A 22,261-nucleotide genomic window follows, 5' to 3' on the forward strand; every position below is an offset into this window, starting at 1 on the left:
AGTGGTACTTTTCCCTGACATGAACCCAAACTGCATCTCATCTAAGCTAACTCTCTCTCTAATTAGTTGGGCTATGACCCTCTCCGTAACCTTCATTACCTGATCCAACAGCTTGATACATCTGTAATTATTTGTATATAGGGCGTCACCTTTACCTTTGTAGCAGTTGACTAGTATGCTGCTACACCAGTCATTGGGTATGACTCCTTCATGCATCACCTGATTAACTATACGGGTGACTAGGCTATAGCCGACACTGCCAGATATTTTGAGCATCTCTGCAGTAATTCCTGATGGGCCTGGGGCTTTCCCTGTCTTCATGCTTCTAATTGCCTTAACTACCAAGGAACTGTCAACTCGGATAGCTGGTCCCTCTGTTTTTCGACATTCGGCAGACTCTCTTTATCCCATTCATTTTCTTTATTCAGCAACCTTTCATAGTGGCGTCTCCAAACCTCTCTCTTTGCATCCTCATTTAGCGCAAGTGAACCATCATCCATGCGAACACACTTCTCTCCTACCACATCACGATTCCCTCTCACAGACTGTCTTGCAACACGAAAGACCTCAAGTTTTTCATCCTCACGGCTCAGAACATTGGCAAATTTTTTCTTATCTGCTTCCCCTCTGGCTAAATAGGCCTGTCTCCTAGCTTCTATTTTGGCAGTCTGATACAGTTCCCTGCTACCACCATTCTTCCAGTTCTTCCAAACCTGTCTCTTTTCTCTAATAGCCCTGTCTACAACATTGTTCCACCACCACGTTATTTTGGGTCGAGATGGGACTTTGCACCAACCACAGATCTGGTCAGTGGCTCTCAGCAGGTTGTCCCTTAGAAACCTCCAGTTGTCTTCTACCCAATGTGAAGCTGTATCTACTTCGTCAAAGGCTTCAGGTAATATGTCCCTAAATCTCTGTCCGTTCGCAGGATCTTTAAGCTTCTAGATCCTTCTTCTCCATGTTGGTCTTCTTCTGATCATCCTCTTAGTCCTGATCCTAAAGTCACTAACTACCAGTCTATGTTGTTGGGTACATTCTTTGCCTGGGAAGGTTTTGACATTTATAAGCAGACATCTTTCCCTTTTTCTGGCAAGGATGTAGTCAATTTGGCTGGTGTTTCAGCCTGATCGGTAGGTGACTAGGTGGCTTGTAGGTTTCCTGAAGTTAGTGTTGCAAACCATAAGATCATTTGCATCGCAGAACTCCAGCAGCCTGGTTCTCTCCTCGTTATGGGAACCATAACCATAGCCTCCATGTACACCATGGAAGCCCCCAGCATGTTGTCCAACATGCCCATTGAAGTCATCAGCCACAAAGAGAAGGTCTCTGTCATTTGTCAACGAGGTAGTCTGCAGTAGGGTGTCATAGAATCGGTCTTTCTGTCCATCGGGTAGCCCCGGCTGAGGGGCATAGGCCGATATAATGGTTGCTAATCCATGATGAAGCACTAATCTAAAGTATTCTGTCACATACTCTGATTACCTCAATTACCTTATCTACCCATTTTTCAGTGAGAAGTATACCCATGCCCCCAACCCCGTCAGTGTTCCCTGCCCAGAAAATCTTGTACCTGCGTTCTTTGCCTGTGAGGAACCTAGCAGAACCTCCTCTCCACCTTACTTCTTGGATGCAACATATATCAACACATCTCCGTTCAAGCATCTCGACAATCTTGCCAGACCTACCTTTCAGTGTGCCAACGTTGAGGGTATCAACCCTGATGGTGTGGGTGGTATGGGCCCTAGAGACCCTGGGACAGTGGGCAGTAGCTTCATGTACCTGAAAAGAAAACTCGCATTTGGCAGAATTCATGAGCAAGCAATACAGTAGCCTTCAGTTCAACCTGCATCACACCACCCTTTTTTTGCACTATATGAACATTACCTTACATAGGAGATAGGCCGAGACTGGGGGTGGGGATGGCGAAAGGGCTTTTGCAGTCTTCATGGGAGGCAACCCAAGGATGGCAAAGAATAGGAACTTCCGGGTATAGGTGGAGGGGGCGGGAGGGCGGGTGCACCTCTAACTGCTAATCGTGAGACCAAGAAAGTAGGTTTGAAAAATCTGAGAAAGACAAATTTTAGGATATAGATAAGTGGCTGAGTGTTAAGACTTTAATAGTTAAGTGAATCAATGAATATAGGTTATCTTCGGGAGCAACAGGAAGACAAGACTAATCGAAAAGTATATTTACATGAATGGCATGTTACTGAACTAGACAGAATAATGATGATATGTACAAAGATAGTAGGTAGAAGAAGCAAGGTTGAAAGGATTCATAATTATATATATATAGGAAGATCCTCATGAGGTGACGGACGAAGGTTGCAAATCGACTCAACCAACATCCCAAAAGTAGCGAAATGTCCCACCTAAAAACAACACTCATGGAGATCGAAAAAAAGGTGCAACAATCCTATGTGAGGGAGAAAGCAGAAAAAGAAGCCTGGGTTATAAAAAACATTAAATCACCAATGTGAAATTAACAGCGGACCTTGAAGTAATCCAGAGAAGATTCACAAAGAAGATCATCTCTTTGCAACAGCTCAGCTACTGGGAATGGTTGAAACAGCTAAGACTCTACTCCCTGGAGAGAAGACAGGAGAGGTATGCAGTAATATTTATCCGGAAGATCCTGGAAGGAATTGTGCCAAATATTGGCATTGTAAGCTACACCAATGCTAAAACAGGACGACACTGCATAGTGCCAAAGATCCCAGCAATGCCATCATGCTTTAGGACCAGCTACTGCAACAGCCTGGGTTTCAAGGGCCCACAGCTTTTTAATATTCTCCCAAAGAGTCTGAGGAACTTGGACAAAGTAGATGTTACAGTTTTTAAATCAAAGCTGGACATCTTCCTGTCAAGAGTCCCAGATGAACCTACCTCACGGCAAGAGGTGCAAATGAGGGTAGCTATATCAAACACCATTCTTCACCAAGTGCCACATATTAGACGAGGCTCTTAGTAATAACAGTGTAGCACAGGACAGCGGTGCATCAGCATGGCCGCAGCTCTGAGTTAAAAAAAAATATATATATGCATTTATATATATATGCATATATAAATACATGCATATATATATATATATCATCATCATCGTTTAACGTCCGTTTTCCGCGCTAGCACGGGTTGGACGGTTTGACCAGGGTCTGGGGAGCCAAGGGCTGCCCCAGGCTCCAGTCTGATCTGGCAGTGTTTCTACAGCTGGATGCCCTTCCTAACGCCAACCACTCCGCGAGTGTAGTGGGTGCTTTTTACGTGCCACCTGCACAGGTGCCAGAGGGGTCTGGCATCGGCCACGATCAGTTGGTGCTTTTTTATGTGCTACCGGCACAGAAGCCAGTCAAGGCGGTGCTGGCATCGGTCACGTTCGGATGGTGCTTTTTATGTGCCACCGGCACAGAAGACATTCGAGGCAGGGTTGGCATCGGTCACGTTCGGATGGTGCTTTTTATGTGCCACCGGCACAGAAGCCAGTGGAGGCTGCACTGGCAACGGCCACGTTCGGATGGTGCTTTTTATGTGTCACCGGCACAGGTATCACAACTACTGTTTCCATTGATATTTGGTTCGATGTTCATGTACATGCACTTGACTCAACAGGTCTCCTCAAGCACAGCGAGATGTTCCGGGATCCCACGATCGGTTGGTGCTTTTTATGTGCCACCGGCACAGAAGCCAGACGAGGTGGTGCTGGCGTCGGCCACGCTCGGATGGTGCTTTTTATGTGCCACCGGCACAGAAGCCAGTCGGGGCGGTGCTGCCATCGGCCACGTTCGGATGGTGCTTTTTATGTGCCACCGGCACAGAAGCCAGTCGGGGCGGTGCTGCCGTCGGCCACGTTCGGATGGTGCTTTTTATGTGCCACCGGCACAGAAGCAAATATTTGATTAAACAACTAAAACACTTCACATTTCGAACATGTACGTAAACTACTTCCATTCTTGCAAATCTAACTTTATTTTCTTGCTTTTAACTCATATTTCAATACATTTTACACACTCTGTCGCTATATTTGCATAAAAAATTTCTTTCAGCTACACTGTACCTCCAAACCAACATGAGTGTTTTCACCTGCGCCTTCTCCTCCATGAGGTTTTAGGCCCACAAAGTTTTCAAGACATCAGAACTGTTGATGGCGTATTATGTGATACATCTTTGTAGGCTTACCTACAAAGATGATATGTCTGAAGATTTCCTGCGTCACGCTCAATCGCTACATCCATCAATGGAGGTCGGGTACACTGACCTCATTTACAACAGGGCACTGCTTGAAATCGAAGATACTGTACTCGATATGGGCGGTAGTGCCTTGCCGGGCTATGGCCTACCTTCAACAAACCGGGAAGGCACAAACACTCTGTCTTCACATTTGCTGCGTGAGACATGTTTTAATGTTGACGAGCTTGCCGAGTACATAGCCGACAATGAGCCAAAGCTCCTTCCAGAACAGAAGTTCGCTTACAACTCCGTTGTTAATTCAGTCCGGGCCAAAGCTGGGGGGATTTTTTTCCTGGACGCTCCTGGGGGCACTGGGAAAACTTTTGTCAACAAATTAATATTGGCTGAGATTAGGCAAACACAAGGCATTGCCCTAGCTGTGGCATCATCTGGAATTGCGGCTACTTTGTTGCCAGGCAGCAGGACAGCTCACTCTACTTTCAAGCTCCCACTTGACTTAGCGAAGACTGAGACACCAACTTGCAACATCAGTAACAGCTCCGATCAGGCAGAAGTCTTCAGACGATGCAAGCTTATCGTTTGGGATGAATGCACGATGGCCCACAGAGGTGCTCTTGAGGCACTAGATAGATCTCTCAGAGACATCAAACACTCTTCAGCTCCCATGGGAGGCATAACACTTCTTCTTTCAGGGGACTTCCAACAAACACTTCCCATTATTCCCAAAGGGACTAGAGCTGATGCAGTAAGTGCGTGTCTTAAGTTATCCATTGTGGCCACTGGTGAAGACTCTCAAACTTCACACCAATATGCGTGCTCATATGCGACGTGATATCACATCAGCAGCATTTTCTCACACCCTCCTTGCACTTGGCGAAGGCAAAATACCAGGGGATGAAAATGGTAATATTGCCATCAATTCCATTTGTACCATTGTTAACACGCCTTCTGATCTCAGAGATGCAGTGTTCCCAGATCTACAAGCTAATTATCAGAATATGGATTGGATTGGCCAAAGGGCTATTTTGGCCCCAAGGAATAAAACTGTTCACCATATTAATGATGAAATGCTAAAACTCATTCCTGGGGATGTCTATGTATATAAGTCTATCGATACAACTCCTGACCCAGAGGACGTCATCAATTATCCAATAGAGGTACTCAATTCCTTTGAGCCCCCCGGACTACCACCACACATTCTCAAACTTAAAGTTGGTGCCCCTATAATGCTCATTAGAAATTTGGTTCCCCCAAAACAATGTAATGGTACACGTTTGATCGTTAAGTCCTTATCTCCCAATCTGATTGAGGCCACCATTATCACAGGGTGCGGTCAAGGCAACGTTGTGCTCATACCTAGGATGCATCTTTTCCCATCAGGAGCAGACCTACCTTTCATATTTCGGAGGTCCCAGTTCCCAGTAAGGCCATGTTTCGCAATGTCAATTAACAAAGCGCAGAGTCAAACACTGTCTGTGGCGGGAATACATTTGGGAGAGCCATGTTTCTCTCATGGTCAGCTTTATGTTGGCTGCTCACGTGTCGGCAGCAACAGTGATGCTTTCGCATTCGTTCCACAACGAAAAACAAAAAACATTGTGTACAAGGAGGTTTTATAGGATTACTACGTTTCATCATTTTCGAACACGTTAGTATTTCACTTACATATGACTCTCTTTTATGATGGCATTTACATTTCTAGGCATTTCATGACATTAATTCACACTTAACCAACACCTGTCCTTCGCTCACCTCTATTTCTATCCATTCATCATCAAACCACCAGTCTCATCTTCTATATCCAACATACATGACACATCTACCCCCTACATCTACACTCTCACTGTTAAAGTTTACATAAGCTACAACACGATCGCAACATACACTTTGGAAACTAAGCAACAGATCATTTTATACAACAACAAATTTAATCAAAACGCCCATCAATGAAAACATCTCCACCACTGTATTGTGATTCATCTAATCAGCTTGCCGGTCTGACATATGGTGAGTAGATGGTATTGTTCTATATTTTATAAATTACCCATATTTACTTACCCATGCTTCATTCCTCTCTTGCCTACATAGGAAATCCACTCTCTTTTAACACAGCATGAAGTTTTGTAACAGCACATCCACTGCCGTTCGTGCAAAACGAAGAGACCCTATTCACCTGCGAACGTTTTACATCGCCTTCCATGACTATCAAATTCTTACAGTTATGAGAACAATAACATGGCTCTTTTCAAGGCAACCTCGCATTCAATTCTTACACCATTCTACGAGGGGGTAGGAACCCCTTTACATGGCTTTCTATACACTTACAAATACATTCATTCACCGTAAACTTATATCAATATTTGCCTGAATAATCATCATAATTCAGTGCAATCATTAACAGTACTTTTAAGCAATTCAGCCCCGAGCAACGCCGGGCAATTCTGCTAGTATATATATATAAAACAAAATAAGAAAATGGAGAAATACACCTCAATCAATAATCAGCTACTAGATAATACCTATTCACATAATTTATTAACCAACTACATATGAACATCAAGGTCAAACATAATAGTACAGAACAAAACAGTGCACATCAATGAGTAATATGGTACAATAAGTAAAATATGTGTAAATAAATATAAATAAATATAAATATAAACTATATCTTACAGCTGTTTCAGCCATTTAGATATGAGTATCTCATTATGCTCATATTAGCCAGGTGTGATAAGTTTATATGTGGTTATAAATGAGACACAAATATATTCCAAGGCCTTTTCAGAGATTATACAGTACAATCTAAATATGAATATCAGAGAAGGTACACCCATACAAGAATGGGTACATATACATAATATATAATATAATATACACATACATATAAGTGTATATACCCATGCACCTATATATATATATATATATATACGTATATACATAATAATATATAATAATAATATACATACATATATATAAGGTTACAGTTAGTCAAATCAATATATTAGAATATTACAATATACAAACATACACGTATATTTATTTATATTTATTTATACATATTGTACTTATTGTATCATATTATTCATTGAGGTGCACTGTTTTGTTCTGTACTATTATGTTTGACCTTGATGTTCATATGTAGTCGGTTAATAAATTATGTGATTGGGTATTATCTGGTAGTTGATTATTGATTAAGATGTGTTTCTCCATTTTCTTATTTTGCATTATTAATTTGTGGTAAAACATTTTACCTTTGCCCATATAATACAGTAAATGAATTAATTGCATCGCAATTCTTAACATTTTATGTATTAACTTTGTTGGGTGTTTTACTGGCAGTATATTGGATATATGTTATCCCATGGTGGGTTGCACTCACAACCCCTATCTCAATTTATATATATATATATATATATATATATATATACACACACATGCACATGTACATCTATGTATGCATGCATATTCAGATACTTGTAAGTATGTAGATCACTCACCTTGTCTTAGGTAACAACACAGCAAACAATTGTACGAAATAACCAAAGAAGGAAAGAAAGGTCATAAATAACAACAACAACAACAACAATAATAGTAATAATAATAATAATAATAATAACAACAGCGAGAAGAACAATTATAAAGAAAGCTGGTAGGGTTAACCCCACCACACAAAAAAAAACAAAAAACAAAAAACGTATTATTAGGTGAAATGTCAGTAATGAAGTGAACAGAGGCAGTCTATGTAGAGGTGCTGTGAGTAGAGGCGAGTGTGCAGTGTCAATAGAACATATCGTCATCATTTAATATATCCACTTTCCATGCTGGCATGTGTTGGACGTGTCTAGTTGTATGTGTATGTGTGTGTATTGCCTGTGATGTGATGTGTGTGTGTATGTAGGTAATTTGATGTGTGTGTGATGTGATATGTGAATGTGTGTTTGTATGTGTGTATATGATATGATGTGTATGTGTGTATGCATGTATGCATGTATGTGTGTATATGAGAGAGAGAGAGAGAGTGAGATCAAACCTCAGATGTATATGGAAAGGCTGGAAGGAGAGAGAGATAGAGAGATAGAAGAGGGAAAAATGTGAAAGGAGAAACCAAACACTGTACATGTGTGTGTGTGTGTGTGTGTGTGTGTGGCAGAACAAAAAAGAGAGGGGTTGGGCAGAGAAAGACAGATCAAACAATGTGTCATGTGTGTATATATGTGTGAGCATGTGTATGAGTGTGAAGTGTGTGTATGCATATGTGTGAGTGTGTGTATGTATGATGCATGTGTATATGTGAATGTGTATGTGATATGTGTATATGAGTCAGTGAGTATGTATGTCATAACATGAGTGTGTATGTGTGTGTGTGTATGTGTGTGTGTGCACGTGTCTATGCTTGTATGTGTGTGTTTGTGTGAATGTCTGTGCTTGTCAAGTCTATGTTTGGTGCAAGTCTCATCATCACCATTTTACATTCACTTTCCATGCTGGCATGGGTTGGACGGTTTGACTGAGGACTGGCAAGCGAGGAGGCTACACCAGGCTGCAATCTGATCTAGCAAAGTTTCTACTGCTGCATGCCCTTCCTAATGCCAACAAATTTTGCTTTGTATGTTGTGATACTGTCTCCAGCAGCAACCCGGCGCGGTCTGCTACCAGCCCAGGCTCCGAAAAGCAAGCTAAGTATCGGTCACTCTCTGACAGATTTATGGTTGAGCCTGTGGCAGTGGAGACCTCCAGCATTCTCGGACCCCAGACCATATCTCTGCTTACTGCTATCAGGGCGGAGATGGCTGTCCCGTAAGTGCGGATCCTGTGAGTCAGAGTGGCTGTTCTCGTGCATCTCCCTCACTATCCAGTGGGGCAACGCCTTTTCGAGTTTGGCTACTGAGGCAAGGGAGGTAACTCATGATAACGTTTAACAACAGAATTTGACAAGATTTGGAATGGTGGAACAAACAAGATTTTTAAAGTTACGCATCAATTATTCCTTTTCCATTTATTTTGAATGAAATGTCCCCCAAACACTGAGCAGTTGAAATCTAGAGGAATGTGGTTCAATCCCACTACTTGACATCTTGAGTGTTTTTCTACCATACCCTCCAGTTACATTCCTCACCAGTCTTCATGTGTAACATTAGGGTTGAAGGAAATTGTGAGGAAGCCTGCAGGAAGGAAGGGACTGTAACTCTAATTGAAAGGATTAACTTTGTGAAATACTGTGACAAAGACAGTCCTGTGTCACTGTGTGTGTGTATGCGTCACATGATGGTAGAAATGACTATGGAATGTTCTATGGTGGGGGACAGAGTTTATTTAAGAAAGGGAATAGTTATAGTTGACACTGACAAAGACTCCATTTAGATGGTAGAGAGAGGGAGTGAGAGACAGAGGGCGGCAGAGCAAAGAGAGAGGTGGGGAGGGAGGAGAGATGAAAAAGAGAATTAGAGTAAGAGGGAGAGAGAGAGGAGGCTAGAAAGAGAGTGGAGTGAGAGAAAAATGGAGAGAGAGAGAAGAGAGGAAAATAGAGGAAGTGGGGAGAGAGAGAAAAAGAGAGAGAAGGCAGAGAGAGGAAGAGAGGAGAGAAAGAAGGAGAGACATTAAAAGAGAGGAGGAGTGAGAGAACAAAGAAGAGATAATGAGAGATAGAGAGCAAGAGTTGTGTAGCAGTGGTGTGGGGAATAGGGAGGGGAAATGGCAGAGTAAGTAGAGTGTTAAACAGAATGTCACTTCATGTTTATTTGGCTTCTATGTTCTGAGTTCAAATTCCACCTAAGTTGACTTTGCCTTTCATCCTTTCAGTGTTGATAAAATAAGTACCAGTTGAGCACTAGAGTTAATGTCATTGACAAGCTCCCCTCACACAAAATTTCAGGCCTTGCACCTACAGTATTATTATTATTATTATTATTATTATTATTATTATTATCATAGACATCGTACAGTATACAATATTGTGATTTTGTTGATTGAAGATGTTGTGTCTACGAAGAGTTTGTACTGTTTATCAAGTCACAACAAGGGCCTCAGACCGACAGTACTTTATGCAATATGCATGCAGTTCCAAGTAATGCTGACTTTTGCAATACACCTAGATTGTAGGATATTTCTAAAGTTTTCAGAGGCTTTTCTTTTTCAGCTTGGGTGGTATTAAACCCAATGTTCCGAAGACAATAGGGATAACCTTTAGGTTTGACTCTCGTAGCAGCCACATCTTAGCAATATCAATTTTCAGGTTTCCATATTTATCTACCTTTTCTCTTTCTTTCTTGATGGTATATTGATCTCCTGGCACTGTCACGTCAGTTATTAGGCACTCTTGTTTGTCCCTCCTAAATGTTACTATATCCAGCCTTCAATGCTCCTAAAGGTTACTAAAATTATTATTATTATTATTATTATTATTATTATTATTATTATTAAGGTGGTGAGCTGGCAGAATCATTAGCACACTGGACAAAATGCTTTGTGGTATTTCATCAGTTTTTATGCTCTGAGTTCAAATTCCACCAAGGTTGACTTTGCTTTCATCCTTTTGGGGTTGATAAAATAAGTACCAGTTGAGCAGTGGGGTCGATGCAATCAACTAAACCCCTCCCCTGAAATTGCTGGCCTTGTGCAAAATTTTGAAATTATTATTATGATTATTATTATTATTATTGTTTATATCATGCAGTGGGGTAGTCAATATAATAATTTTTGGTTTCATTACACTAATTACATTTTTATGGCTTAGTTATCAATTAGAGCTCATTTATTAATTAAATTAGTATTCCAATTACATTATCATGGTGGTGAAAATTTTTCGCCAATTTTAATTTCAATTAATTGCATTAATTAAAATTAATTTATACAATATATGAACACAACAAAAACATTATCAACATTTTGATTTTGAGCACAAAAATGTATGAAACTGTGTGTGCGTGTGTGTGAGTGAGTGTTTGAGTACTCAAAAACACTACCAACCAACCATTTTCTTGTCTGTTTCCATTCATCCAACAAACACTATCTCTCCATCTATCTATCTGTCTATTTATATACCTGTCTGTCCGTCTATCAATCTATCTCTGTCTGTCTGTCTGTCTATCTGTATTTATCTATCTATCTATCTCTGTCTGTCTGCATCTATCTATCTATGTTTGTCTGTCTGTCTATCTATCTATGTCTGCCTGTCTGTCTATCTCTATCTATCTATCTATGTCTGTCTGTCTGTCTTATCTATCTATCTATCTATCTATCTATCTGTCTGTCTATCTGCCTGTCTATCTATCTATCTATCTATCTATCTATCTATCTGCCTATCTATCTATCTATCTATCTGTCTATCTATCTATCTATCTATCTATCTATCTATCTATCTCTGTCTGTATTTATCTATCTGCCTATCTGTCTATCTGCCGCTACGTTCTGAGCTTAAATTCCGCCGAGGTCGACTTTACCTTTCATCCTTTTGGGGTTGATTAAATAAGTACCAGTTACGCACTGGGGTCGATATAATCGACTTAATCCATTTAGCTGTTCTTGTTTGTCCCCTCTGTGTGTAGCCCCTTGTGGGCAGTAAAGAAATAAGAATTTGAACTCAGAACAAAAAGACAGACAATGTGACACTAAGCATTTTGTCCAGCATGTAAACAATTCTGCCACCTCCCTAACTTATATTGATCTCAAATTTTGGCACAAGGCCAGAAATTTCTAGGGAGGTGGTTAGTTGATAACATTGACCCCAGGGCTCAACTGGCACTGATTTTATTGACTCTGAAAGGATGAAAGGCAAAGTTGATCTCAGCGGAATTTGAAGTCGGTACATAAAGAGCTGGAAGAAATACCAGGAAGCAACTTTGTCCAAGACACTAACTGTTATACCAGCTTGCCATTCTGATAGAAAATATAATTAAATATGCAAAGAAAAAAGAAAGAAAATAAGTATACCCAAAAATAACAACAAGGATTCTTCAAAGAATTAATGTGCCACTGCCATAGCAGAGGTAACAATAGCACCGAATTACAAGATTGTCGTTGAGTTGGTGGGTTTTTAATTTTTGTTTTATTTATGAATATATTTTTCTTTTCTGAATGACTTTGAAGGTTGGGCTAATTTAATTAGAAAATTTATAACTTGAATTTATTCATAATGAGGGAGGAATATAACAATGATAATAATAACCACAACAGCAACAACAATAACTAATTTTAAGGGGGAGAAGAAGGAGAAAGAGAAGGAAAAGAAAAGCAATAAAAGATTTTTCTGGAGGCTTTGGGTGTTGCATTACAAAAATTGATGTAAATGTGATGGTGGGGATGGCGATACCAAATCAGAACTTTTTTTTTATCCTTGTATTATATTGATTTTTTTAGATTATTTATTTAGCTTATTGAAGATATTTTTTTCTGGATGATAATGAAGGTAGGGCTGACTTATATAATGTGGAACTTAAATTCCTTCATAAAGATGGATTATTATTATTATAATTAGTAGTAGTAGTAGTAACAGCAGCAGCTGTAATAATAATAATATAATAATAATAATAATAATAATAATAATAATAATAATAATAATAATAGTCCTTTCTTCAATAGACACATGGCCTGAAATTTTGGAGGAGGAGGCTAGCTGATTACATTGACCCCCCTCTCCCTAATACTCAACTTTGAAAGGCAAAGTCAACCTCGATATTTGAACACAGAATGTAATGATAGAGAAAATGCTGCTAAGATTTTGTCTGGCATGCTAATGATTCAGCCAGCATGCCACCTTAATAATAATAATAATAATAATAATAATAATAATAATAATAATAATAATAATAATAATAAATGCCCTGATGCAGTACCAGGCAGTGGCTCTCATGGCTTCTGATCTTAACTGATTGGAAGTGTTATCATGTACATTGTTTTGTCTTGGTATAAAAGATGGGCTACAGCAAATATTCTGCTCAATACCACAGATTTGCTTGTCAGTTGTTTGACCTTAACCAGTTGAGCATGTCCGTTAGTGGCTGACGATATGTGCATCTCTGATCACGAGCAGAAGTAGTGGGGGAGCATCATAGCCATGTGTTGAGAGGGATTCTTTGGGGTTTGAATAATTCACCTCTGGAAACATGGGTGTTTCGTTCAACGTCCTTAAACAACCCTTATTCAGGGACCTTTTGAGCGGGATGGGTTACTCGATCTGAAGAAAATTCTAACTGGGCTCCACCTGCAAGGTCATGTGCTGTTTATCTTGATATGAGATCACCATGGCGCGCACATATGGTTGTGATGCATGTGCCTGGTGTACCCTTATTAGACGGGTAGTCATGATGGGTATACTGGGCTTCGTATATTTTACCCCAGTGTCACTTTGATGGCATGCTCTGCTCGCTCACTCAATAATAATAATAATCCCTTTTACAAAAGACACAGAGGCCTGAAATTTGGTGGGAGGGGATTAGTTGATTCCATCGACTCCAGTGTTTTACTGGTATGACCCCAAAAGGATGAAAGATAAACTCAACCCCGGCAGAATTTGGACTCAGAACTTGAAGACAGATGAAATACCGCTAAGCATTTCACTGGCATTGCTAATGATTCTGTCAGCTCACTGCCTTAATAATAACAACAACAATAACTATGATATCTCAGATGGTGTTTGGGATGAGCTGAAGAATTGGTGTAACTGTGGAGTAGTGTTTGAATGAGGTCTTTTGTATATATTTGTTTTCAGATTTAAAAATATACAGTACAACTCCATTATAATGTGGTGGCTGGGGGGGGGGGAGTCCATGAAAAAATAACACAGCAAAAAAAGAACAAAAAAATTGGTGTTATGTTAAAGGTTCAAGAAATTGGATGTTTGGAAAGTGTGAAAATGAAATGAAATAAAATAGAATAAAGAGGAGGTTTGATGTATTGAATGTAAATTCATGTTAAATTGAGACACATTACTATGGAATTGCTCTGTGTGCAGGTTTCTGGTTTTGTGGAGAAATTCTTCATAATGTTGGATTTATAAGAACATGACCAAGAATGGTAGTAGTACCGAGAAGAGCAAGAAGAAAGAAAGAAAAGAGAAAATGAACTGTGATCTCTCTGGCGATGTTTAAAGTGGTTTGGTGTGAACAAAATTCAGTTTGACTGTTGCGAAGATGGTAAGAGAGGGCAGTGGTACCAAAACAGAGGAAATCTTTTCTGTTTTTATCAATGACAAAAATAAAAAGAATGATGTAAAAATACAAAACAACACCCCCACCCAATCCAAATTTGGCCTCCACACGAATTGTATACTTACATTAGTGAGAATGAGGCTATGTTCTTCTTCAGATTTACGTTTCCGCAACTCAACCAGCAGCTCTCGTAGCTCCTCCTTGAGTTGTTCGATTTTGCGAATCAGACGCATGTCCTTTTCGGAGATCTTGCGCCCGCTGCGTGCTTCGAGGCGCATTTTCAACTCAAACAGTTCCTGCTGCACCACAGCCATTTTCATCTGGATCTGCAAAGCCGTAACAGAAGCACAGAAGAAAAAAGGACATAAAAAACGGTTCTGTCAGAGGAGATGAAATTTGGGGAAGAGCTCAGGTGATTGGGATGGCTACAGAGTGGATGTGTATGTGTGTATGTGTGCATAGCATGCAGCATTCTTTTGCATGTACGACTGTTAGTTGTGCAGTAGATTAGGGCATGCAACATCAACATGCAATGTACAAGGGAAGATAATATGAAAGGACAGAAATGTGTTTGGACCACCACCACCACTACCATCATCATCATCATTTGATGTCTTGGCAAGAGTTGGAATGGTTTCACCAGATGTGGTTAATCACAGAGTTGTATCATGTTCTATTTTAACTCTTTGATTATTAATAAAATCTGCCTTGAGCCAACATATCCATGGAACCAGAGCTTCACTGGATTTTCAAGGTATTTAGGCTGAAGGTACAAGACTCCACCCCCCCACAAAACAGGATACTGGTTCAACCATCTTCAACTCCAAGATGCAACCGGTATTCATTTTTACCCATGCATAGTACATTGTGTACTTGAACAAGACATTTCATTTCACATCACTCCCTAGTATACATGGGTAAAAGAAGGGCACTGGCTAGCTCAAGGTTATAGCAGAAGATACTTGTTTAAGAGACTTCATAGTGAGATCAAACCTGAAATCACAAGGTTGCAAAGTGAGCTTTTTAACCACATGGCCAAGCCAATACATAATGTACTTCCCCACCATACTCTTTCCTCTTCCTGCTCTCACCTCTACATTTTGACTCTTCTGATGTCTTACATCTATTCCCCCTCTTATGTCACCTGCTGGTGCCCTGGGCTCTTGAGCATTTTCTACATTTACACTTCTACTTTCTTCTCTCATGTAACCAATTCGGGTTTTCCTATCACTGCAAGTCCCTCTCTTATTCCCCTCCTTGGTCTACATGCCTTAGGTTATTGAGTACTCTAGTATTGGTGCCATGATAAAATGCATCCAATACACTCTGTAAAATGGTTGGTGACAGGAGATGGTCCAGCTGTAAGGACCAAACAAAATGATACCTATGAGCACCAGTCTTTAAGACTAGAAATTCACAATAGAAAGTGGTTTGGACCATTCATCATCATTTAGTGTCTGTTTTCCATGTTGGTATGGATTAGACAGTTTGACTAGAGCTGGTAAGTTGGGGAACTGCACTAGGCTCCAGTCTGTTTTCACTTGGTTTCTACGGCTGGGTACCCTTCCTAATGTCAGCCACTCAACAAAGTGTACTGGGTGTCTTTTACATGTCACCAGTACACCAAAGTTATATATTATATATACCAACCAACCAACCATCCATCAATTTATGCAACCCACTATTTATAGGAGGGTTGGTGGGCATGGGTGGTTGGAGAGAGAGTCCTCAGGTACCTCCCCATGAGAAGCCTCTTCAGTTGGGTACCCAAGCATAACCGAGACTAAGGATATCATCCAACCAACTCATTCTTTATCAACACCTAAGTCTCTGGCTGGTTGGTTTGGCTTAAAGACACTGTGAGCCCTTTTCTGTGACATTCTAACCTGATTCATGTGAGCCTGGTAGTTTGAGCCCTTGGAAAGAACACCAAAGCAATGGCAATCCAGGGTGATAATCCCAGTTTTTAAAAACAGAGAACAGAGTGTTCTAATTGGAGAGGAATCTCTTTGATGAGCCTCTTTCGTAAATTCTTTGTAAAGTGTCTTGAAGACATGGAGGAAAATTATCAAGCCCATGCTTGTTCAGGAACTGTGTGGAATTCATCCTTGATGCAGCACAACCACAAAATACTGGTTTCAAATTTTGGCACAAGGCCAGCAATTTTTAGGGAGAGAATAAGTTGCTTACATCAACCCCAGTACCCAACTGGTACTTATTTGATGAAAGGCAGTCAACCTTGGTAGCATTTGAACCCAAAATTCTGCTAAACATTCTGTCTGGCACACTAACAATTCTCTCAGCCTGCCGCCTTGATGATAACAACAATAATAATAATGGTTTCAAATTTTGGCACAAGGCCAGCAATTTTAGGGAAGTGGGTAAGTTGATTACACTGACCACAGTACTTAACTGGTAATTATTTTATTGACCCTGAAAAAATGGAAGGCAAAGTCGAGCTCAGCAATATTTGAATTCAGAATGTGAAGCTGGACAAAATACTGTTATGTATTTAGCCCAACATGCTAACAATTCTGCCTTGATAATAACAATAATAATAATCCTTTCTACTAAAGGCACAAGGCCTGAAATTTTGTGGGAGGGGACTAGTTGATTTTAGTGACTCCAGTACACAACTGGTACTTAATTTATCGAGCCTGAAAGCATGAAAGGCAAAGTTGACCTCAGCAGAATTTGGACTCAGAATGTAAAGACAGACAAAATGCTGCTAAGCATTCTTCCTGGCTTGCTAATGATTCTGTCAGCTCTTGCTGCCTTAATGATAATAATAATCATTCCTAAGATAGGCACAAGGCCTGAAATTCGAGAGACTAGAGGAGACTAGCCGATTACATCGACGCCAATACATAACTGGTACTTATTTTATTGATCTCGAAACGACAAAAGGCAAAGTTGACCTTGGTGGAATTTGAACTCAGAACATAAAGACAGGCAAGATGCTGCTAAGCATTCTTCCTGGCACAGTAATGATTCTACCAGCTCACTCCAGCGCTGGATTAGCCATTAAGCAAAATAAGCACGTGCTAAGGGCATCAAGGGAAGTGGGGGAGGGGCGCCACAGAAATGGTAAATGGTTTACAGTACAAAAGAAATCTCTTTAAACTTGCTAAAATAATATTCAAAGTGGTTTCATATGATCGGAAATATAATTTCAAGTGTTCATGATGCCATAGTGAAGATCTCATCAAAGGCTTTGCAATTAAAAAAAGTAAGAGAAAACTTTTCTGATATAAATGAATTGGAACTATACAAAAATAAACATTATTCTCCATCTTGCTGATAGTTTGGTTTCATTTTGAAAAATAAAACTTATTTTATGGTTTATTATTGTTTATATTTTGAATTACATATAAATGGGGGCACCAACACCTTTTAAGTGCTTAGGGCCTCTGTGGGTTTTAATCCAGCCCTGCTTGCAACAACTAAATATTCGCTTTGTGGCAAGCCTTCTGTATACCAAGATAGAAAATGTCTACCACACACACAAGGAAAGAAAAGAAAGAAGGGAAGAAACAAGGGTTGTAAGTACAAATAAACAAACAGAACAAAATAATAAGAATAACCAAGTAAATTCTTTTGAAAGTCCTCACAAATATTAATCTCATTCCAGTATTATGAATATGAAGTGGGTGGAGGGAAAACAGGGGGAGGGGAGATCATTTTTGTTTAGCCCCTGATCCAGCAAACCTACATGTCCATCTAGTCTCTTGTTCATAGTTCAAATAATACCTCAGACTAAGTTAACTAAAGTGTTCTGTTTTAAAGATGTTCAGGCATGATTTGAAGGAAATCTGACTGCTATTTCCAGCAGGTAGACAGACCATGTAGAGTGTTGTTCTACATTGGTTGATACAGTGGTGATGGTACATGGTTGTTTAGCCTCAGGTCAGTCCTGTTCAGCAAACCTATGATGAAAGGCATTCCATCCATGGCCATCATGTCTTTAATTCAGATATAGTGTTAATAATATCTCAGACAATATTAACCAATGTGTCCTGTTTTAAAGATGTTTGGGCATGATTCAAGGGAAATCTGGTTGTTATTTCTATCAGGTAGAGAGAGAGAGAGAGAGAAAGAGAGAATGTAGAGGATCCTTCATTGGTTAAAACAATGATGGTAGTGCATGGTAGTAGTGTTTAGCCCCAGGTCAGTCTTGGTTGAATAGCCTTATGATGCTTGAGCTCTAAGACTCATAGGGAAATCACCTGGTTTCTATAGTGTACAAGGGGGTGCTGAAAAGTTCCTGGCTTTGAGTAAGAGAAAATACAGGATCAGTTAATTATGGTTTTATTCAACATATCCCCTTCTCAGATTCATATACTTATTGCAGCAGTCCTTTGATTTTTCTAAGTCCTGTAAAAGAACTTGGAAGATTGGGCCTCCAACTAGGCTTTTCATGATACCCTTCAAGCTCGGAACTTCTCAATACCCCCTGGTATGCATGCATGTATATATGTATGTGTGTGTGTGTGTGTATATATATATATATACACACATACACACATATGAGGGGATGCTGTGAAAAGTTCCTGGCATTGGGTAAAAGAACATACAAGAGGATCTGTTAATTATGATTTTATTCACCATCTTCCCTTCTCAGATTCACACACTTGTTGCAGTGGTCTTTCAGTTTTTCTAAGCCCTGTAAAAGAACTTGGAATGTTGAACGTCCAACCAGGCCTGTCACAATACCCTTAAAGCCAGGAACTTTTCAGCACCCACTCGTTTAAATGACTGAGATCACAACATTCCCTTTGAATGGGACACTGGTCTATCTCAGGGTTCCAGGCCAGCAACTATTGAGGGAAAAGACGAGTTGGTTACATTGACACCAGTAGTTGATCTTGTTGCGATTTGAGCTCAGAACATAGAGTGCCAGAAGAAGTGCTATCGAGCATTTTGTCTGATATGCTAACCATTCTGCTGGCTGCTGCTTTAACATTTATTGTATTTTGTTTTCTCTTTTTACTCGTTTCAGCCATTAGACTGCAACCATGCTGGGGTATCATGTTGAAGAATCTTTAGTCAAATAGATTGAGCCCCGCCCCAGTACTTATTTTTTTATAGCCTGGTATTTATTCTATCAGACTCTTTTGCATAACTGCTACATCATGGTGATGTAAACAAACCAACACCAGTTGTCAAGTGGTGATGGTAGGAAAAACACAGACACAAAGACACACATACACATACACACATATATAACAGACTTCTTTCAGATTCCGTCTACCAAATCCACTCACAAGGCCTTGGTTGGTCCAAGGCTATAGTAGAAGATACCCAAGGTGCCATGCAGTGGGACTGAACTTGGAACCATGTGGTTGGAAAGCAAGCTTCTTACCACACAGCCATGCCTGTGCCCATTTATATTAAATAGAGATAGAATTATCAGTAATGATGTGAGATAGGGCTAATGTTACAAATTGCAGTTAAGAGTATTATTAGACAGGAGTAGTGATATTATAGAGGGTTAACAGTAAAGGTGTGGAACAGAACTAAGAGGATTAAAAAAGGGTAAAGGTACAAAAACAATGGATGGTAGGATTAAAGAGCTTAAGTACCGGAGGTTTAGGGTACTAGAGGACAAGAGTACTTAAATCACAGTTGCTGTTACAAGGTTAACAATTCTTATGTGTGACTGGGTTTACAGTATCAAATTGGTGTGAGAATGTAAATCAGGGCCAAGTGTATCAAACAGGGCTAACAGAGTAAATCAGGCCTAACAATATAAATAGGACTAACAGTATGAAACAGGGCTAACAGGGTAAATCAGGGCCAATAGTATCAAATTGATGTGTGAGTGTAAATTAGGGCCAGGAGTATCAAACAGGAGCAACAGTGAAAATCAGGGCTAACAGTATCAAACAGGGATGAGAATGTTAAATAGGGGGCGGTAGGTGATAAGATCATCAAACATAGTTAACATTTGTGGCAACTTTCATAAGATGTATGTACAACTATGTTTTTTTCATTTCCCCATCTTTTCTACTGATAGAACGTTTAGAGAAGAGATGCAAATAACATCAACAACTACAGCTACAATTAAAATAACAATAACAACAGGAAAAATTTTATAAATGAAAGAAAAGGGCAAGTAGGTGAAGGTGGGAATTGAACCTGTTACCTGTTGGACAGACATGTCTTCAGAAGACTCACAAATGTGCAGGTTTTCCAATTTCTGACACAGTTGCTCGCCAGGAACTCGCCGATGGGCAACAAGATTGGACAGCTGCCTTAGCTGAAGAGAGAAAAAGTTGGGGAGAAAGAGAAGTGGTTAATGATGATGATGACAATGATGACTAGAAGAAGAACAATATCACTAGCAGCAGCAGCACCAATAACAACAACAACATCATCATCATCACTAACAATCACCACTACCAGCATCCCCATCACCACCACAAACAACAATACCACCACCAACACCATAACCACAACCACTGGCACCATCACAACCACGACGACAACCACAAACACCACTACATCACCATACCCCCCCCCACACACACACACCACCAATCTCTTCAAATCCAGTTTGTGTTCACATAGAACGCTAAAATCAATGCAATGAGTGAGGTGGTGTACAGCAGTTAAGTGCACTTTCAGCTGCATTCAGTTGCAACATTACTGTACGTTCAATATACATGTTGTCTGAACTAGTCCCATATACACTCTCTTCATCCATTCATCTATTAATCCAACAGTATTATGTAATTAAAAAGAGGGTGTGTGTGTGTATACATATGAGTGTGTGTGTGTGTATGTCTGGGTGGAGGATAAGCACGTTTAAATATCTGGGTGCATGTGTTTGTGTGCATGTATTTGTGTATGTGTGTTTGTGTGCATCTGTGTGTGTTTGTGGGCGTCTGTATGTGTTTGTGTGCGTCTGTGTGTGTGTTTGTGTGTATGTGCGTGTGTAACCTTCCTTTTATCTGTTACCTTTCACTTGTTTCAATCATTGGGTTGTGGCCATGCTGGGGCACCACATTGAACGGTTTAGTCGAGCAAGTCGACTCCAGTACTTATTTTAAGCTGGTTCTTATTCTATCAGTCTATTTTGCTGAACCGCTAAGTAATGGGGTTGTACACAAAATAACATCAGTTGCTAAACAAAGGTGGAGTGCACACACACACATGAAGAGCTGCTTTCTACCAGATCTACTCACAAGCCTTTGGTTGGCCTTGGGCTACAGAAGATACGTCACCAAGATGCCATGCAGTGAGACTGAATCCAGAACCATGGTACTGTATGAACTTTTAATGTGGTTTTAGAGTCAAATTTTGGCTGCTATTTCAAGCGTGGTGGTATCTCTTAGATACCCTAAATTATAATTTTAATAATTATTACCTTTGAAGGTTTTTATTCCCATGCTTGCCACTTGATAAGTTCGATATTCAAATGATGATCTTATCCTTATTCATATAAATTTATATATATATATATATATATATATATATACTAGCAGTATCGCCCGGCGTTGCTCAGGTTTGTAAGGGAAATAACTATAAAGCATTTTTAGAGAGTTATAGCCAAAAAATAGCAAAAAAATGGAAAAAAATGTTGTTAAATTTTTTTTTGAGATTTAAAAAAGGTGGAGTTGCGTCCCCTAGACAGTTTGTGGTTCGTGTTTCTGATTCTCGACCCCATGTCGAATTTATCGATTTTTTTTCAGAACTGGGGGAACTTTTCAAAATTTTCGCTGCGTTAGTTTTGAATTATGACATTGGGCTATGTGTGTGTCAAGTTTCATCAGAATCGGTTGAAAGCCGTGGTCAGGGTGAGGGTACAAGCAAACAGACACACAGAAACACGCACAGACAAACTGCCGTTTATATAGAGAGAGAAGAGATATATATGCCTGTAAATATAATATGTGACTATTATTCGGTAGCCATGATAAAACTCTGAG

At 39.8% G+C, this 22,261-nt stretch overlaps 1 protein-coding gene across 1 annotated transcript in view; it reads right to left on the reverse strand.

The window, feature by feature from the left end:
* The window catches only part of LOC115223009, a 31,828-nt gene extending 11,189 nt beyond the window's left edge, over positions 1-20,639 (reverse strand). The window contains exons 1-2 of the mRNA XM_029793432.2: positions 20,476-20,639; positions 14,456-14,656 (exon numbers count right to left, since the gene is read on the reverse strand). Coding sequence (XP_029649292.1) covers positions 14,456-14,656; positions 20,476-20,490 — 216 coding nt within the window. The 5' untranslated portion in view covers positions 20,491-20,639. The remainder of the gene's footprint in view (positions 1-14,455; positions 14,657-20,475) is intronic.
* Positions 20,640-22,261: the final 1,622 nt, after the last annotated feature.

The sequence above is a fragment of the Octopus sinensis genome, linkage group LG21 (genome assembly GCF_006345805.1).
Source record: "Octopus sinensis linkage group LG21, ASM634580v1, whole genome shotgun sequence".
In the NCBI taxonomy this organism is placed as follows: Eukaryota; Metazoa; Mollusca; class Cephalopoda; order Octopoda; family Octopodidae; genus Octopus; species Octopus sinensis.